The following is a 19,108-nucleotide window of genomic DNA, read 5'->3' on the forward strand; positions in this document are numbered from 1 at the left end:
TTTGAAGTCAAAAAGATAATAATTTATTTTTATAATAATAAAAACCACGATCCTTTTCATTTGTACCTTTTTTACTAAAATTAGTGAAAAACTAAAGTTGAATTTCGTTTGACTAAATCAAAAATTTCTAGATTTTTGAAATTTATAACGGCGATCATGTCTCGACTTACAAATTACGATAAATAAATAAATGAAAATGGAGGCTTTTCCCAAAACAAAAATGAAACTTGTGAAGGCCAAAAGTTTGCTCAAAAAAAAGTTTGCTTTATGAAAGTGTCTATATACATATATAGTGTTTATTATATTATTTTATTATTATTAAAGTTATTTTATGTCTTAATTAATTTTCCCTTAAAACCATGTAAAGTTCAGGGTAACTTTGTCTTTTTTTTAAAAAAGAAAAACAATGATTATTATGACACCAATCGTGCTTCAAAATTTACTATTCATAACTAGAAAGCTAGTAAATGGCTAAAATTACTACTTTAAGTGTTTTTATTTCCACAATTTTTAATAAATTCATAGAATAAAAAAAATCAATCTTTAATACATTTGATTAGATAGATTATATAGAATCTGTGCGCCGCCTGTCTTTTGTAGATTGAACTAAGTGGCAGGTCTCGCTAGATAACATCCAATCCTCTGTCTTTTTGAGAAAAATATATGAACTCTTAAAAATTATATATGATTCCTTTTTTTTCCCTGTAAATCTAAACTAGTTATCGAATATTTGTACATTTACAATATTATGCACGCAGTTTATTTAAATGTGAACATCGATATTTTTTTATTTTTTGTTTGTTTGAGCAATCGAAATATATACGGTTTAAAATATTTAAGTTATATTATTATAAAATTTTATTAGTTTTATTTAATATTATAATTTTTACTATAAAAACAAACTATAAATATTTATTATCATAAGATTTCACACACACATATATGAGTTCAGAAATTAAAATGAATAAACTCAACCAACCTATGGAAATGAGTCTCATTTCAAATATTATACCAAAGAATAGAATGAAATAAGTTGATAATATGAATGTCCATTGCATTCTCAATTTATTCCATCGTACCAAACATATCCTTATGAACATAAGGTACTCAATTACTACATTTAAACAAAAAATATGAAGTTTAGTTATATCATTTAAGGTGATTTTATTTGTTTATGTCTTCATGTTAAAATTTAATTTTTTTCCAAATAAACACCTTGTTACACTAAAGTTCAAAATTGTAACTTGTCATAAAAACCGAGCGTTTGTTTCTTTACCAAAAATTATAACAGACCACCATAATACTTTAACTCAGATATTTTAAACGTACAACAGCTAAAGCAGCACGTTTCAATTGTTTCACATAACATGAACAATTATTGTACCATAATGTAAGTTACAGAATCGTTTTTTCAAAAACTAAAATAACATAACAAACATAAGTGTGTGCTCAATCGCTAGTGTGTGTATATATAAATGAAGTTATGCGAAGAGAGAGATGGATAAAATCTTATTGGAAATGACTAAATAAAAAAATTTAATTTTTAAAACTATAGTAATCAGAGGTTATAATTGTAATTTACATTTAATCACAGCGGTTGTCTAACCAAAACAAGTTAACCAAACACCTTATTAAAAAGTAAATAGTATTATTTATCATTATACTACTTTAATTACCAATATATTTTATCATTTATGATTTTATCACAACAACAAAATAAATTATTTTCGAGTATTGAAAAAAATATTTAAGCAAGAGATCGAAGCGGCGTCGTACAACGTGACGCAGTCGCAGCGGGGTTTGCCTTCATTTGAAAATTTTGAATTGAAATATAAAAAATGAGTTAAACGGCAATAATCACGGACCCCTCCAATTTTTCGAATCTAAAGACTTCCCCATTTCACTCTCTCGCACTTGAAGTTCAGAATTCAACAATTTGATTCAGAATTCACAGTCACTTTTTGCAGGTGAAAACAATTTTATTTTGCGATTTTTGTTTGTTTAATTTCCTCGAATTTTATGCTTCCAATCGCTATGCATGAAGATGTTGATGGATAGTTTAGCTGATATGTTTGAAATTGAAGTGATTTTGTATTAAATTGATGGACATTTCTCACTCGTTGCTGTAATCCGGGTTCAGGCTCTTGGTCTTACTTCTTGATGCGTGATAGTTTTTGAATTGCAGTATATGTTGGTGGAATAAACGAAAATGGGTGTTGAGAATTATCATGTAATAGAGCTTGCGGGAGAGGGCTCCTTTGGTAAAGTTTACAAAGGAAGACGAAAGTTCACTGGCCAGGTATTATCTATTTGTTTGTTTTATATTTATATAATTATTACACTGGTGTGAATTTATTTATCTGTTCTTGATCTGGTTTGTGCCAATACTTTGACAGACGGTTGCTATGAAATTTATCCCCAAACATGGAAAAACAGAGAAGGACATTTTGAATTTAAGACAGGAAATTGAGGTATTTATCATGTTGGTTGTTCTTATTCTTCTGTTGTTGATTGCGTTCTATTATCAGACTAAGCGCTTGTGATTTTATGTTTGCATCGTGGTATTTACGTAATACTTTAAATTTGGTCATGTTTTGTGTGTGGCCATTTGCTAACTTTAGCTGGTTCGGAGCTCTTCAGATTCTTAGAAAGTTGAAGCATGAAAATATCATAGCAATGCTGGACTCATTCGAGAGCCCACAAGAGTTTTGTGTTGTCACGGAATTCGCGCAAGTAATTGCTACTTCTCTTTCAAATTATCTCCACTCGATCAAGTACTTTGCTACTAGGCTTAGTTGTTATCTGAGCTATTTGATGTGCACATCCTGCACACTCTGTCAGGGAAAATTAAAGTTATGTGATTAATGTATTTTATGGCAGGGCGAGCTTTTTGAAATTCTGGAGGATGACAAGTGCCTTCCTGAAGAACAAGTTCAAGCAATTGCAAAACAGCTGGTACTAAGTTTCTTTAAGCTATGACTTTATGCATCTGATCTCATTCAGTAGGACTGTTGGTGATAAGATTTAAAACCTGTAGGGAATATGATGATTCTGTTCTTTCTTTTATTGATATTGAAATGATGTCCACATGCTTTGGTTACTCTTGGATACAAAATTCACCTTTTGGTTTATTGTTTTACTGGTCTATTTTTAGGTGAGAGCATTGCATTATCTCCACTCAAATCGTATTATTCACCGTGATATGAAGCCACAAAACATACTCATAGGTGCTGAATCCATTGTAAAGGTTTGTATTGAATGTTTCCCTTGTCTTTATTTTCTGTTCACATTTGTTATTCATAAATGTTCCTTTGCTGTTTTAAAGTTGATGTTATGAGGCACATTTTCATGTTTTACTTTATTTTTTACAGTATTGCATTGACCTAGGGTTGACATTCATATGTTATCGATCATTATAAATTGGCACTGTTTTGTTCTATTTCTTAATGATTATATCAGCGGCATGCCTGATTTCTTTTTCCTTTTTTTTGTCATATTGTCTATTAGCTGTGTGATTTTGGTTTTGCACGTGCAATGTCTGCAAACACAGTTGTCTTGCGGTCTATTAAAGGTAAGGATGAATCAATAGCGATGCCTATATTGTTTCTTTGCCTTTATTGACAGCCACGTCTCTGACTTCTGTTTCTACATATTTTAAAATCAGGAACTCCTTTGTACATGGCCCCAGAATTAGTACGAGAACAGCCATATAACCACACTGCCGATCTGTGGTCCCTTGGTGTTATTTTGTATGCAAGCTTCCTTCTTAACTTTTTTGTGCATCAAGAAGAAACAATGACTTGTTATCTAATTCTCCTTTTTGAATTTAAACGAAAAAAATTTCAGTTATTTAGTTTGCATATTGACAAGCATTCTAGCAAAATTTAGTAGTCAGCTTCTGAATGATTTCTAAAAGATCTCCTTGAACTAAAACAAACTCGGCCACCATTTCTGTCTTTATCTAGCATAAGATGGAATAATCAAAGCAAATGACAGAGCAGTATGAAGGAGGAATTCAATGCAAATGACTGACTCTAAAAGCAGTATTAAGGAGAAAATTATTGCAAATGACTGACTCTTATAACAAAAATTTGTCTACCCTTGTGTGCCAGTATTGCTAGAAACATGATGCTTCTTTCAGCAACTCTTGTGATGTTCCTTTTGTATAGTTTCAATGATGTTTCTTCCAGAAATGAGCCAGGTTAAACTGCACTAAAACGAATAATTTCTTATTCGTGTGATGTTCCTTTTGCATAGTTTCAATTTCTTTTTTCATGAAAAGTGTCCATCAATTAGCTAAGCTCATGGAAAGATGACGGCTAATGATAAAAAAATGTCTCAAGAGATGCTTGCCCCTGCTGTATTCAACTTTATATGAAATATTTCTTCATTTTGCTTTCTAGTTTATAGTCGTCATCTTGGCTTATCTAGAAATCCTTATGCTACACAGGTATGAACTATTTGTTGGCCAACCTCCATTCTATACGAATTCTGTGTATGCTCTTATCCGGCATATCATTAAGGTAATTACATTTTTTCTGTTTTATTTTCACCGTGTCATATATTGATTATTTTTTTGAATTTGTTGCAGGATCCTGTTAAATATCCAGACAACATGAGTTCAAACTTCAGAAGCTTTTTGAAGGGTTTACTTAATAAGGTAGAGTTTGCGAAAAAAAAAATGTGCAAGGACATTCTATTTTTCATGATGACTCTTGAATATTACTTTCTTCCTTCATAACAGGTTCCACAAAACAGACTGACATGGCCTGCTCTTCTTGAACATCCATTTGTTAAAGAAACTCAAGTGGATGAAGTAAGAGTTTTCAGTTTTTTCCTGTCCGTTGTCATTTGCTTGATGCTCTTCCCATATTTTTTTTAAAAGAGGCTCGCTTTTTAAATAAAATAATCATACAAATTTGTGTTATCTATTATAACCAGGAGTTAAGTACCGTGACCACAGCATCTCCACGAGGTTTCAATGCAGCTTTGAGGCACGAAAGGAGTGTTCAAAAGCCAAGTGAATTTGTTGTACCAGAGAGTATGCTCTTTATTGTCTTTAAAAGTTATTCAGTGAATATTTTCTAATCCAGAGAGTTAGTGCTGCTATAATTCTCCAAAGTTATGTCTTGAAGTTAAACTCTGGTGGTATTTATTATAGGTAAAAATTATTCTCCTAGCCGTGAAAGTGAGATTGTCCAATGCTCTCCTACTAATCTTCAATCGAGAAGAGCTAACTCAACAGTTGATGACATGCCAAGGGAGGAGTTTCCAACTTTTCCATGTAAGGATGGTGCTGCACAATCAGGTAAGTTGCTTTTGATAAATGGTGCACACTCTTTCGCTTTGTTTTTACACATGATTATGCTGTACCCAAGAGTTTCAAGTTGTATTTTTGCAACATGTGCATTTTCCAAAATTTCAAATTTTTTTCCTTATTGTTCTATCATATATCTGATTTATTAATGTAGGGAGCTTCAATGCTTTTTTTTACTCTTTGCCCTGATGGTATCTATCAAAAGTATTATATTTTCAAGAATGAGCTTATCTATATCCTGATGAGTTTTTAGGAAACAGGATTATCTTATACCCATTCGGTAATAGGTAAAAAACTCTCCTTTGCTATTTGGTGTGTAAATATTAAAAATATAACTCCATCTTCTGGCTGTCAAGAATGCAATTTTTTTTGGGTGATTGTTGAAAGAGACCAGTCTGTCTTTGTACAAGCCATGGGGTTAGTACTGACATTATGTTACGTTTTAATTGTACCACTTTCCCAAGAGCTTGGGTTTATGCTTTTTTAAGATGTTATGGACAATGTTAGATTTGTTAGCATTCTGTTTGACAAACTGAGAGTTGATTTCTCTTGTATTATGTTTAATGTGTTTTTCTAGGTTCTTGCATAATAATATCTGCACAGTGTTCTTTCCTATGCTCATCACTTCCTATAGTGATAAAATGACTTTCATATTCTTCCATAGATAGTTCCATAATCCTTCCCTCTTCTACAGTAGCTCTCTGCTACCCTAAATGTCTTTTTGCGCCTGCTTTCAGTTCTTATAGGTCTTGCTGCTTTTTGCATCATGCCAATCACCATATAAATGATGCTTCATTAGCATCTTGTAATTGTTATTTCTCTTGAAAGGTTACACTGTATTGGTTGTACAAGATGGATAATGTTTTGTGTATCATGATTTAACTTAATTTAATTTGAATAATATTGTATTTTACGTGGCTGTATGGCCTCCTTTTGTGCTCAGGGTGCCAAGTGTTGGATCGACTGGAGAATAATTCTCGAACAGTCAAGGGTGCAAATTTAATAGTTCAAGACAATGAAGCATTGGCTGCTATTATGCTACCACTTAAAAAAGTGTGCAGTGGATCACAAAACTCTTGCATGTAAATCAGTCTTCTTTACAAGTCTAGATATGCTTTTTGGTTGCTGTTTATTTTGCTTTATATATCTGTATGTGTAAATTATCTTATTGTGTTTTGAACTAGCATTCAGTGCCTGTTTGCGTTGTTAAAATGATTTTGAAACTAAAGTTAAATAAATGCCTTGATATTCAATGTAAGTTTCTTTGTACGCAAGCATTCTATGAAGTTAAATATCAATTTCTTAATTGTGCATTGATGCTGTATGAGAGGGTATATGTGAGGAGGATGTTAAAGTTTGAGAAACTTTTGTGAAGACATGGAATCAAACAGAAAAGTATATTTTGCTGTTGTTGGATGTCTGTATAACTTGTTGTCTTGTTTAGACCCAGTATCAGCAGGACTACGATGAAGTTTATTTTTGCTTTAAAATCACTTTTAATTTGTTTGTACTTGTATGCAGCTTCTTGCAGATCATATAAATAATATTTTGAAGGGCTGCTTTACATAAAATAACTCATTCAGTTTTTATTGGATAAATTTTAACTGCGTCTCAAAAGAATGTTATGTTTCCTGTCATTTATTATAACAGGAGTCTGGACGAAGTTATTTTGAACCAATCACTGAGAATTCTTTCAAATTTAATTGCTGCTGAAGCATTAAATTCAAGGGGTATTTTGGATGAAATTGTCGGTGGACTTCTTGGTTTTGCTTCTGCCATAGTTCAATTTAAACCAACAAATGGAAATGACTTGATTGCAAAGGTATGTAGATGTCACTTTTAATTATCATGAATGTCTGTGAGTGTGAATCGTTTTGCATGTTTAATATTTTATAGCAGTTTGTATGGATAACATTTGGGATTTACTTGTGAGTTGGGAGAATATCGAATTGGTAACCAGTCTCTTCTTGTAAAGTTCTGTGTCTGAGGACTGGAAATCCCCTCTTTCAATAGTAGAAATAGAATTGTAACTATTTAAACTAGAGCACTTAGTTCCATATAAACTTAAAATTTTACTTGATTTTTTTCCTTTAGGAAGTTCTAGTCACTTGTTCAAGCTAGTGGTAGTCATTACGAGTGTTAAATCTGTTTGTTATGTGACAGAGCCTCTCAGCCATAAAAAGAATGATAGATAATTGTGGAGGTGGTATCGGAGATCCTTATTTCAAAAATTGGGTTACCATGGTTGGATTGTATTCACAGGTTAGATTCATTTCTTTGCTATTACCTTTGTCCTTCAAGAAAAATTACATTTGTTTGCTTGATACACTCAGAAGTTTTAAATTCTGCAGGTGATAAGTTGCAGTGATGAAGCATCAGGGAGAGTTTTTTATGAGAGCACTTCCTGTGTTGCCATCATGTTATCTCAAGTATCACAGTCTCTCAGAGCATCTGCTGCCACTTCAACCCCTGAGGCAGCTTCTGCTCCTTCAGTGGTGAATAAAACTCTTCAACAAATTTTGGTCCATGCTAAATCTTCGGATGTGGTGGATTATTTGTGTTTATGCCTGGAATCATCAGGCTCAAGTCTCGTATCAGGCTCTACGATTTTGTTAAAAGCTGCTTGTGAGGCCTGCAGGGGAATTTGGTCACTCATCGATGCATTTGAACTTCTATCCATGAGAGAGAGACCGTTATTTCCACTAAATTCTTTGCGAAGCCATTCTCTACTCCGACTTGACCTTAAGGGCCGTGATGAGGGTTTCTTACATGGATCTGAATCAGGAGAAGTCACCGATGTCATTACCAAAGCATTTCTCAAGTCTAAAGCCATACAGGTTGCTGTTTTCTTTTGTCTTCGCCAACGCAATGAGATTGGTCTCTGTGCCGTGTTGCAGGTATTTTTATTCTCTTGCTGATTTTGATTTCTTCCACGTACCTGTGTTTCTTGGATGCAAGAGCTTCAAATAATCATCTTATCTTGGATAACGAAGTTTATTTCTGTACCAAGTTCTTTGATCAGCTAAACACAGCTAGAATTTTTCATGACCAAATGCAGTTAGAAATTTTTCATGACCAAATGCAGCTAAAACTAATTCCTAGATCTTATAAGCATCAAGTAATCTGCAAAATCAAACTTTTATTTTTCCGTACTCTCTATGCTTCTCCTGTGATACCCTTGTCCCACATCGAAAAAAATCAAGATTTAAAATGAGTTTATAAAGAGCTACAATGGACTTCTATAGCAACTTGAGTTAATCATTTTCGTAAAGCGAGGACGAATAAGAAGTAGTTGCTATAGGGGTCCATTGTGCAGTCACGCAGGCGCGGGCCCGGGCTCGGGGCGTGACAGAATGGTATCAGAGCCGGTCACCGGCATGAAACACCGAGAAATAAGTGCTATGCGGGGCAAAGTGCTACGTGCATGGGAGCCACCTCTTGAACCTGCGGGGCAAAGTGCTACATGACGGGAGCCACCTCTTGAACCTGTAGGAGCCACCTCTAGATTCTCGGTGCTGGTGGATCGAGTGGTCAGGCCGCGACGGGGACGTCGCGTTCTGAAGGAGGGGTGATTGTGATACCCTTGTCCCACATCGAAAAAAATCAAGATTTAAAATGAGTTTATAAAGGGCTACAATGGACTTCTATAGCAACTTGGGTTAATTTTTCTCCTGATTATTTAATGCACTTTTTTTTATTTATCTTTAAACTACATGACTCATGTGCTTTATGCAGCTTGTCTTGAGAGTTTGCACACGCAGTGAAGTGGTAGTAAATGTTCTCTGTGGTTTGCCAGGTAAACTACCTGTGATGACAGTTGTTAGTGGTGGAGGAGATGGCACAATAGTTTCGGAGCTCTTCTCCATCCTATCATTTTGTGATGTTACTGACAAAGAGATCAATGGAGGAGACGCAGATAGTACAAAACTCAAAGCAATGAATTCCCGTGTCTTAGTTATGCATTCAAGTCTTGTGCTTGCCACCATTGCTCAAGGTCTGAAATCATCTGGAAGAAACTCTGCACTGTTTATGCTGACTACATCTTCAAAAAAGCAATCAGCTCGGCTTTCTACTCTGGCACACCATTATTCCTCGGACGAAAGGACACAGTTTCCGCTGCAACCTGCTTGTGCATCTGCTATGTTGGCTCTCGCATCCATTCTGTCTCTTGAAATGGGAACTTCTGTTGAAAATGCCATCTCTGAAATAGCTCTTCCTTTAATTCCTCGAACACCGACTTTGTGTGAGTATCTCAGAGGTCCAGCAACTGATGAAAATGTTATAAACCTCAAAATGCCAAAGGGGATGCTCACATTCTGGCATGGTATCAGGGATGGCTGCGTTGGATTGTTGGACTCCAGACTGAGTTGGGGAGGACCCTTGGCTGTGCAACAGTTGTGTGCAAGCGGTGCTCCACAGCTTCTTATTGATTTATTGGCGAACAATGTTTCAAATGCTTCTCAACAAGGATCTGTCTGCTCACAAGATCAAATAGGATTGTCGCCTGCTGGGGTTGTTAGGACTATTGCTTCAATATGTCAATGCCTTTCAGGCGGAGTTTCGACATTTCGCCATATTTTGCTAAGGACAGAGCATGTCAAGTGCATCACAGATTTATTATCTGACACACATCTTAAGCTTATTCGATCATGGATTGGACCTGGTGGAGGAAAATATGGTGTTAGAGATACAATAAATGCAGTAATTGACCTCTTAGCATTTCCATTTGTTGTTGTACAAAATTCACCTGGTTTGCCATCCGCTACTGCTTCAGTGAATGGTGGTTTCCTTCTCAATATGGGCTCTCCTGGTGGGAAGGTTTGTGCTGAAGACAAAGACATGATGAAAGCGATACAGACGAACATGAACAACTATATCAAGATTCTTTTGGAGGTCAGTCTATGCCTCTTTCTCAGTTCCCCTAATTTATATTGTTTGTTGAGCATCCCAATGGTGCTAAGTATAAGTACAGTTCGGTTTAGTTTACATTTCAAATAGTACCCTACTACCCTATACTTTCTATCAGACACTTGATTTGAGTTTCTGTACCTTTTTATATTGTTGTATTGTATGCTTACTTGACGAGGGGAAATTTTAGGAACCTAAATGTGTCACTGCTGTATTTTTGGGAAAGTGACATGCTTGGAGAATTTTTAAGATGTGTGCCATAAAACATGGAGATGGCAATGGTTTCATTTTTTTTCTGAATGTAAATGACACATTATATTGTGAAAAAAGTTCTGTGACGCCATTTAGGTGAAAAAAATTAATTTCTATCTCGACATTTTACAAGTTTCCTTGATAATGCAGGAACATTTCATTCTTTGTTTTTTTCCCTGCAAGCATGAACAGATTGACGAGACATTAATCTGTCCTTGACTTGAAATATTGAACTCAATGATTCATGAACTCTTTTGAAGTGAAAAATTGTGGTTTTGTAGTTGAGATGATGCAGTTGCTTTTGTATTCTAGGTTGAAGTGCCAGCCATAATTGTCCGTTGCTTGGACCATATGGAAATTAAAGATGTTTCCAGGCCAGTTGCTTTTGTTTCCAAACTATCGAACCAACACCCCCTTGCTGTTCAACTAGTAAGCAAAGGCTTCTTGGATCCAACCAGAATAAGAAGGTTGCTTAATGGCCCCTGCCCTAGAGAAGCCACCTTGGATTTTCTTATGATTGTTTCTGATTTAGCTCGAATGGATAAGGTACTTCTATGATGTACTTCTACTAGGGTAATTTTCATAAAATTACATCTTGGCACATAATGAATCATGTGAAGTTCTTACGTGTCATAACAAACTACACTCAAATGACATGATTTTACCTCGCATTTTACTGGTCACTTTGTCTATATCTTATCTATCATACAGATTATTAGCTACACAGTAAAAATGAGAAAAATATGCATTGCTAAATTTTCATAATTCCTACTTTTCTTGTGGTTCTTATGGCGGTGTAATGTTGATATCCAATATTTGTGGCCTTATTTATTGTGTCAGTTCAGGAAGGTTTGCTACACATACTTCCTAGATAGGAAAACTTACTGACCTGAAAAAAAACACTTGCTGGTCAGCTGTATTGCATTGTTGATGGGATTTTGTTTCTCTCATCGACACAAGGTTCTGAAGTAAAAATAAATCTTTATTATTCTGATCTTTTAGAGACTTTAATCCGAACTTAATGCCTCTTGGTTGTCTCTTTTGTACTTGAAATGGCAACAAAATGATTTGTCTTTCTGATCGGTTTTTTATTCTGCTTATAGCCTAGTTATAAACTATAATCTTCATCTATGAAGACTCACCACTTTAACAATCAGCTGGGAAAAAAAACATCTGTTGACATAGTAGTTTCTATCTAATTTTCTATATGCAGATACTTTCATTATCGTGTTAGTGAGACAGTCACATCGGAAATTTCTAATCACAATTATTCATGCAGTTATTTTATGAAAATATCAAGGCAGCGGATATCTTGGAGGCTCTGAAGCACTTTCTCACGCATGAAGATCCAAATATTCGCTCCAAGGCTTGCAGTGCTATTGGCAATATGTGTCGCCACAGCTCCTACTTCTATGGTTTACTGGTATAGAACTCATGAAAACCCAAAGAGACACTTGCGCTTTCTTATTTATTGCTCTTTGATCTTGATAATCTACTACCCATTAATTAATCAACACGTTAAATTTTTAGAAGTCTGGTCACAATTACTATAGTAACTTACTAGCTGTCGTATTATTTGAAGGCAAAACATCATATAATTGGTGTCCTTATTGATCGATGCTCTGATCCTGATAAAAGAACAAGGAAGTTTGCTTGTTTTGCAGTAAGTATTCCAACAGTCTATTCCTCAACAATGTCGCGACTACATTATCTCTATTTTGTCTTGTGGCGAAGTGATATTGTTTTAGACTAATTAATGAGCATATGTCTTGAACTCCAGGTTGGAAATGCTGCATATCACAACGATTCTTTGTATGAAGAACTTAGAAGAGTCATCCCGCAGCTGAAAAATGTACTCCTCTCAGATGAGGAGGATAAAACAAAGGCAAATGCTGCAGGTGCTCTCAGTAATCTTGTTCGGAACTCCAACATGCTTTGTGAAGACATGGTTTCCAAAGGAGGCATGCAGGTAAATCAAATTCTTCCAGGCTCGTATGAGTCATTTGGCGTTAGTCAGATCTTTTTTTCCATTGAGGTCACTGCAATCTGGTTCTTCTGGGTTGCCACCAGTTTGTCCGAAAAATATGCCTCAAAAGATGCTTCACAGATATATTGGCCATCCTCTGTCACAAATAAGAAGGTGGATTCAGTTTTATCTGTCAATTTCCCTGTAGTTTCAACCACGTGGGAATGATGGTGCTTTTGTATGAATTGCCGGTAAACGATTGAAAGAAAAAGTATCAGCCAATGTCTTGATAACTATGTCACGTAGAAGTCTTGGGAACTATAATGTCACAAGGGTGGAAGCAAATGAGCAGGCACCATCTCCTTCTCATTGCACTTCACCAATGGGGAAACTCAATCCGATTAATTCTGTAGCGTCTACCGATTTCGTCATGTCCCCTTCCTTTTGTTTTGAGATTATGATCTCATTATTATATCATTTGCTATCTCAAAAAAATATTCTGCGTGCATAATCACATGCATTTGCAACAGTCTTACATTTGTGTTGTGAGTGCTGATGTTATCCATGCCTCTACATTTTTCTAAACCAAAAACATTATCATTTCAGGCATTGCTAAAGGTGGTGGCCGATTGCTCGAAGGTGGCATTGAACCCAAGAAAGGATGCCATAAATGAGTCACCCCTAAAGATAGCCTTATTTTCACTTGTCAGGATGTGTGCTTACCCACAATGTAGGCAATTTATTAGCTCATCGGAGTTGCTTCCTCTAATAGCACAGCTTCGACAATCGCCAGAATCCGCCATTGCCAATTACGCCTCTATCATTATCAGTAAAGTGTCAATATCTTGATACTCGATTAACGGTTGAAAGTAATTACAGTTGTTACATTGGAGATTTTGATCAGACATTGAATTGCAAATTTTGATTAGATTGTAGAGTTTCTAATCTTATTAAGCAAGTCCATTTGAAATGTTTGTGAAATTTAAAATTTTTAGGCAAAAAAAGGAAATAATACCACTCAAAAACTAAGTAATTAGGTAATTTAGATTTTCCATCTTAAAGTATGAAACAAGTGTGTAATGTATGTGAATATCAATTAGTATTAAATTAAATTTACATATAAACAACTCAATAAAAAACATAATGTTTTAATTTTTTTTCTTCCCAATGGGATCGACAAATTTTAGATATTTTTCTCACACCGTTGGATCACTAAGAAGCTCTCTGCGATCTCCCTCGCACTATTAATGACGTAGCCCAAATATTCTTATGGTAGAGTGGTGTAAAAAAAGAAGAAGCACTTGGTCGTTTCAAAATCTCTTTCATATAAGGATCTTAGTCTTCCGTAGAGCCTTCAATTCCCCATGTGTCATAGAAAATGGTAGCAATAGACTATTTAACCCAACATACTATTCTTATTTTAATATTTAAATCTAAAAAATATTGAATAACTATCAATATTCTGTAAACTACTACTCAACTAGAAGCCATGAATTTTTTTTTAACTATTGTCTCTCATTTTCACCTAATTTCAATTTTTTTTTTTTTTTTTGCATAAGTTTGTATTAGTGTATGTATGTTGTTGTATAACAATGATTTGAAAAATATTTTACTATTTCAGTCGCAATTCGGACATTTTATTTCGGATACGTAAGTGCAATTACATTTTTAATTTGAATAATTCAATAATTTAATTATGTTTTAGAGGCATTGCAATGCAAATTATTGTTAATATATTATATACTAATATTGTTTTATTTTATTCTTATGTTTCAAAAAACAATGTTTTGAAGGTACGGCTGGTTTTTGGAATCTGTCATAGTAAAATATTGAAAATTTTGCTCATTTTAATTTCTTCTAATTCTTATTTAATTTATTTTTAACCAATATTTTATAATTTATTAACTTTTCATTATATTCAAAAACGTTTTTTTTTTATAAATATGTAAATATGATAAATGTTATTATTACTATTTATTGTAGGTAAATATAAAATAAAAAAGTTGAGTTATTTTTCAAAATCTTTTGATGATGAATTATTTTGGAAAAAAAATTGCTTCCCCTCATGAAAAGTCTAGCTTCTTCTCTATCCATATACGTATACATTGTAAAAAATATCTCATACTCGTTTCTATCGGAAACCACTATCGTGGCTGTTGCAAATTACCTGTCTTCTTGTATTTTAATTTGTCTGAACACGAAAATGTTGCCATTTGGGATTATCCGATTCACTCATTTTAAGAAAATCAAGAATCTGTTTCAGAAAATTGAATCGACACTTCACATAGCACCCACCTCAAGAAACCACCAATGTACTATTGTTGATTTTGTATCTTCAGTCCCCACTATCAATCATGGCTTCTCGGAGCAATTTCTTCCAACACTCTTCCATTAAACCATGGACTAGGAGACCGAAAACCCCAGTGCTAAAAACCCATTTCTCCTTTCTTCAGGAAACTCCATTTTTCATCTATTCTAGTGTATTCAAGCTCTCAGCTAACAGGTTGGGGTATGCTTCATGTTAGTGATAGCTAGCTGTGGGCGGGTTTTTTTTTTTCCTGTAAATTTCAGTTGAAAATCGCTATCCTACCTATCAGTTGATTCCATTGGAGCTGATTCTGTTTCGCATTTTGTTTAATTTATGGGTTTAGTTTTATGGGCTTGTGTCATTTTTGGGAATTGCCCGTGGAGGAAGTATTTATTCACGAGTATATTTTGGTTTTTTTGTAATTTTTTGACAGGTTAAGTAAGAAAGTTGCTGCTGTGGTATCAGAAGAAAAAGAGGTGGAGACGAGTAATTCTGGATCTGATGTTTTCAAGCTCACTTATTTAGAGGTGTCTTTGTAATTTCTTGATTTGGGCTTTGTTTTTCTGTTGAGGTTTTTGAGAATTGTTGTCGAAAATTTGATATTTTTAAAATTTTCTTTTGGAGTAGGGGAATAGTTGGTTGTGGGAAGTTGGAGGGGTGAAAATATTGGTTGATCCAGTCTTGGTGGGGAACTTGGATTTCGGAATTCCTTGGCTTTATGATGCTGCTAAAAAGCTTCTCAAGAATTTCATGGTACAATTTATCTGATGTTGAATCAATATTTTGAGTACAGTTTTTTGTTTTGTTTTGAACTTGGAAATTTAAATAAATGGAACGATTCAATGTATTTTGTGAAAGAAATGACCGTCATTACTCAACTCTGGGTAGGTCTTCCCCTAAATTTATCATATTGTGTATGCTGTGATGTAATGGATGTGTGACCAAATCAGTGCAGCTTGATGATCTTCCCGAAATCAATTGCTTACTAATTACACAAAGCCTTGATGATCATTGCCACATGAAAACTCTAAAGCCTCTTTCACAAAAGTTACCGGATCTTAGAGTAATTGCGACTCCGAATGCCAAGGCTCTATTGGATCCCTTATTTACAAATGTAAGTTATGTTATCAGTCTTTGCTCATTTTCTTTCTAGTTCAAAGTATCTAATCTTATTACTTCTAATAATAGTTCAAAGTTGTTATTGCGGCCATGATTATCATGAGCCGAAGCTTTAGTTGCTGTATATTTTACTGGCTTTTTCTTACAAATGTCTAGGTCACATATTTAGAACCAGGTCAGGCCTCTGAAATACAAGTCAATAGTGGTTCTTCAGTCAAGATCCGAGCTATTGCAGGGCCGGTTTTAGGTCCTCCTTGGCAGCGTCCAGAAAACGGGTAGAATATGTGAAGTATCACTCAATCAAGACCGAATTCTGTTTCATATTAATGATGCATTCTTACAAATTTTATCCTTTACATATTATACCACAGCTATCTTGTCACCTCTCCTGAAGGCGAGCTGACTCTGTACTATGAACCCCACTGTGTCTATAATGAAAATATTTTTGAGAAAGAACGCGCCGACATAGTTATAACCCCTGTTATTAAGCAACTCTTGCCAAGCTTCACTTTGGTTTCTGGACAAGAGGATGCTGTTCGTCTTGCAAAGTTGTTGCATGCACAGTATGTATCTTTTTTGAGTTTTTCAATCAATAATTTGAGCTTGGTTATGGAAAATTTGAAATTTGCTTCATCTTCTCTTCTATAGGTTTATCGTTCCAATGAAAAACGGTGATCTTGATAGTAAAGGGCTGCTTTCAAGTCTTGTTAAAACTGAAGGGACCGTAGAATCATTCAAGGTATGAATTCACTAGAGTTTGCTCGAAAGCGGTATATGTGAATAAAGAGAACACATATTTTGTAAAGATTCACTGCATATAGATTAATTCATTTTCTCAGAATTTAACCAATAAGCTCTTCCTGGCATGTTTGCCAATACAAACTTTTCGTGCTGATGGTGCATTGGCATCCTGTGGCACGCTTGCCTGGTAGATGCGAGTTTGCCTCGGAATCCGACAACGATAGCTTGAATCTAAACCATTTTAACTAAACATAGATATGGATTTTCAACTTGAATAAAGTGCTCAAGTTTTCATTCGCATCCTCCGAATTTACGGGTTCATATTATTCGTCGTATTGTACCTCTATCATAGATCCTGCTTTGTATGTTACCGGTGCTAAAATGCACTTGGTTTGAGATAAAATCATCCTCTCAACTTTGTTCTGGATATAATAACAATGCAGGAGCTCTTGTCGAAAGAGCTACCGGAAGCCAAAGTTCTACAGCCTACACCTGGGAAACCCATCGAAATTTCAGCACGGTAGTGAACATCCCAACCCCGTAACCTGCAAAAGGTGGCTTCCTCTTGCCGCAGCAACTGGCTTAGATTTTCTTTAGAAAGTTGGATCAAACTTCCGTGCATTTGTATCATTGAATCGTCGTTGTATATTCTTAAATTCGTAATTACGATACATGTGATATTGTAAGGTTAGGCACGTAAAATGGTCACAAGTTTATACTATCTATTTATGTCTCAAGTGAAAGACTCGTATTAAGTTCTTTGATGTTCTGGAGTCACTTTTTAAATCGAGCCAAGTAGATATTTTCTTTTAGGCTCGTCTGTTTTTTAAGCACCTGACTCAGTACGTAGTTTTTTTTTTGAGTTCACGTTTATTTTAAGAGTAGGTCTCTTGTTAGACGGTCTCACGAATCTTTATTTCTGAGACGGTCAATCCTACCGATATTCACAATAAAAAATAGAATGACAGATTTTAATTTGTGAGACGGGTCAACTCTTACGATATTCACAATAAAAAGTAATTCTTTTAGCATAACAAGTAATATTTTTTCATGAATGACATAAATAAGATATCCGTCTCACAAATACGATCCGTGAGATCGTCTCACACAAGTTTTTGCTTAAAAAATAATATTCTTAGTATAAAAAGTAATAATTTTTCGTGGATGATCAAAATAAGATATCTGTCTCAAAAAATACAATCCGTGAGACTGTCTCACACAAGTTTTTTGCCATATATATATATAGTGAGTCTCATGTGAGACCGTCTCACGCATAATAATCTGTGAGACAGATCGACCCTACTCATATTCACAATAAAAAGTAATACTCTTAGCATAAAAAATAGTATTTTTTCATGGATGACCCAAATAAGAGATCCGTCTCAAAAATACAACTCGTGAGACCGTGTCACACAAGTTTTTGTCATATATATATATGTGTGTGTGTGTGTGTGTATATATATATGTATGTACGTATGCTCACACGTAATTAATTACAATATAATGATGGGTCAAATTCTTATCCTATCAGATAAATTTGTATATGTTGTGTATGATTTAGTCGTCGTGTCTCTAGATTAGGGTACGAATTTGAGCTAGGGGAACATTGCCGCTGTTGTTTAGTATAAGTTATTGTTTGACTAGAAATATATAAAAATATCCCTTACTAATTTTAATTTCTATTCGATTAAAAGTTTTAAAACGTGGCTTCCAAGTTATTTTCCTTTGAAATAATATATAAGAAATATGATTTTAGGTACCTATTCAAAGTTGTGTTATCTTGTCAAAAGGAGAATGTTCATGCAATTACTGTAGCCAAAATATACTGTCTAAGAGAGCATTCAAAAGCCAAACTTTGTCACGATCAAAGACAAAAAGAAAGCCAAACATAAAAAATATAAAATAAAGTGTGTACTGTAGTAAACGATATACTGCAAATAAATAATCCGAAATCAAATATCATAAAAAAAAATCGTGGGATCATACGCTTGTGACTTTTTTCAAAAAATATAACAAATAACAAAAACAATACAACTTAAATATTTTAAATTGTATAGTAACTCAAATATCACATTTTGATCGTTCATCTAACTAGAACAATTAATCTCCCTGCAACAATAAAATGGATAAAGTTGTAAAGAAATCGCTCTGCCCATTTCATCCATTCATGCCATGTATTTCTATATAAACTCGCCCATTTTAATTTATTTTCAAGATAAGATAAAATCCACTATAATATATTATTTCATGCACTTAAAATGAAATATAATGGTCCCTCTCGTTAACTGAAACAGACCAAATTTCCACAAATACAATTAATTCGATTTCCACTCACAGTTTCATTTATATAACATATAAAATTAAGACACACACACACACACACACACACACACACACATATATATATATATATATATATATATATATATATATATATATATATATATCAGTGTTCTAAAAAGCGGTAGGCGGTAGGCGGGCGATCACAAGCGGTGAG

At 34.4% G+C, this 19,108-nt stretch overlaps 2 protein-coding genes across 5 annotated transcripts; both read left to right on the plus strand.

Moving 5' to 3' along the window:
• The first annotated feature begins 1,817 nt into the window (after window positions 1–1,817).
• LOC140830550 (serine/threonine-protein kinase TIO) lies at window positions 1,818–13,366 on the plus strand. Of its 3 annotated transcripts, none has more exons than XM_073193916.1 (23): window positions 1,818–1,967; window positions 2,186–2,299; window positions 2,397–2,471; window positions 2,641–2,733; window positions 2,881–2,955; window positions 3,155–3,247; window positions 3,508–3,571; window positions 3,665–3,749; window positions 4,451–4,523; window positions 4,592–4,660; window positions 4,745–4,816; window positions 4,942–5,041; window positions 5,162–5,284; window positions 6,261–6,399; window positions 6,968–7,139; window positions 7,481–7,579; window positions 7,669–8,214; window positions 9,053–10,210; window positions 10,790–11,023; window positions 11,757–11,900; window positions 12,060–12,140; window positions 12,258–12,446; window positions 13,050–13,366. In XM_073193916.1, the coding sequence occupies exons 2-23, from the start codon at window positions 2,210–2,212 to the stop codon at window positions 13,290–13,292; spliced, it is 4,017 nt and encodes a 1,338-aa protein (XP_073050017.1). In that variant the 5' UTR covers window positions 1,818–1,967; window positions 2,186–2,209; the 3' UTR covers window positions 13,293–13,366. The 3 variants fall into 3 exon arrangements, with proteins under 3 accessions (XP_073050017.1, XP_073050015.1, XP_073050016.1); XM_073193914.1 differs by having other exon boundaries at window positions 1,819–1,967; window positions 5,162–5,308; window positions 13,050–13,365; XM_073193915.1 differs by having other exon boundaries at window positions 1,855–1,967; window positions 2,172–2,299; window positions 5,162–5,308; window positions 13,050–13,365.
• A 1,255-nt stretch (window positions 13,367–14,621) lies between these two features.
• Window positions 14,622–17,375, plus strand: LOC140830552 (uncharacterized). 2 transcript variants are annotated; one of them, XM_073193917.1, is made up of 8 exons: window positions 14,622–14,952; window positions 15,185–15,278; window positions 15,379–15,504; window positions 15,707–15,865; window positions 16,027–16,145; window positions 16,242–16,433; window positions 16,519–16,609; window positions 17,055–17,375. In XM_073193917.1, the coding sequence occupies exons 1-8, from the start codon at window positions 14,798–14,800 to the stop codon at window positions 17,133–17,135; spliced, it is 1,017 nt and encodes a 338-aa protein (XP_073050018.1). In that variant the 5' UTR covers window positions 14,622–14,797; the 3' UTR covers window positions 17,136–17,375. The 2 variants fall into 2 exon arrangements, with proteins under 2 accessions (XP_073050018.1, XP_073050019.1); XM_073193918.1 differs by having other exon boundaries at window positions 14,624–14,946.
• Window positions 17,376–19,108: the final 1,733 nt, after the last annotated feature.

Source organism: Primulina eburnea, chromosome 4 (genome assembly GCF_022965805.1).
Source record: "Primulina eburnea isolate SZY01 chromosome 4, ASM2296580v1, whole genome shotgun sequence".
Classification (NCBI taxonomy): domain Eukaryota; kingdom Viridiplantae; phylum Streptophyta; class Magnoliopsida; order Lamiales; family Gesneriaceae; genus Primulina; species Primulina eburnea.

Coding starts and splice junctions, on each gene's coding strand:
- LOC140830550 (XM_073193914.1), top strand. CDS start 2,210: ATGGGTGTTGAGAATTATCATGTAATAGAGCTTGCGGGAGAGGGCTCC. Junction 3,572..3,664: donor TGTCTTGCGGTCTATTAAAG/GTAAGGATGAAT, acceptor TTTTAAAATCAG/GAACTCCTTTGTACATGGCC. Junction 11,024..11,756: donor ATTTAGCTCGAATGGATAAG/GTACTTCTATGA, acceptor TTATTCATGCAG/TTATTTTATGAAAATATCAA.
- LOC140830552 (XM_073193917.1), top strand. CDS start 14,798: ATGGCTTCTCGGAGCAATTTCTTCCAACACTCTTCCATTAAACCATGG. Junction 16,434..16,518: donor GCAAAGTTGTTGCATGCACA/GTATGTATCTTT, acceptor TCTCTTCTATAG/GTTTATCGTTCCAATGAAAA. Junction 16,610..17,054: donor GGACCGTAGAATCATTCAAG/GTATGAATTCAC, acceptor ATAACAATGCAG/GAGCTCTTGTCGAAAGAGCT.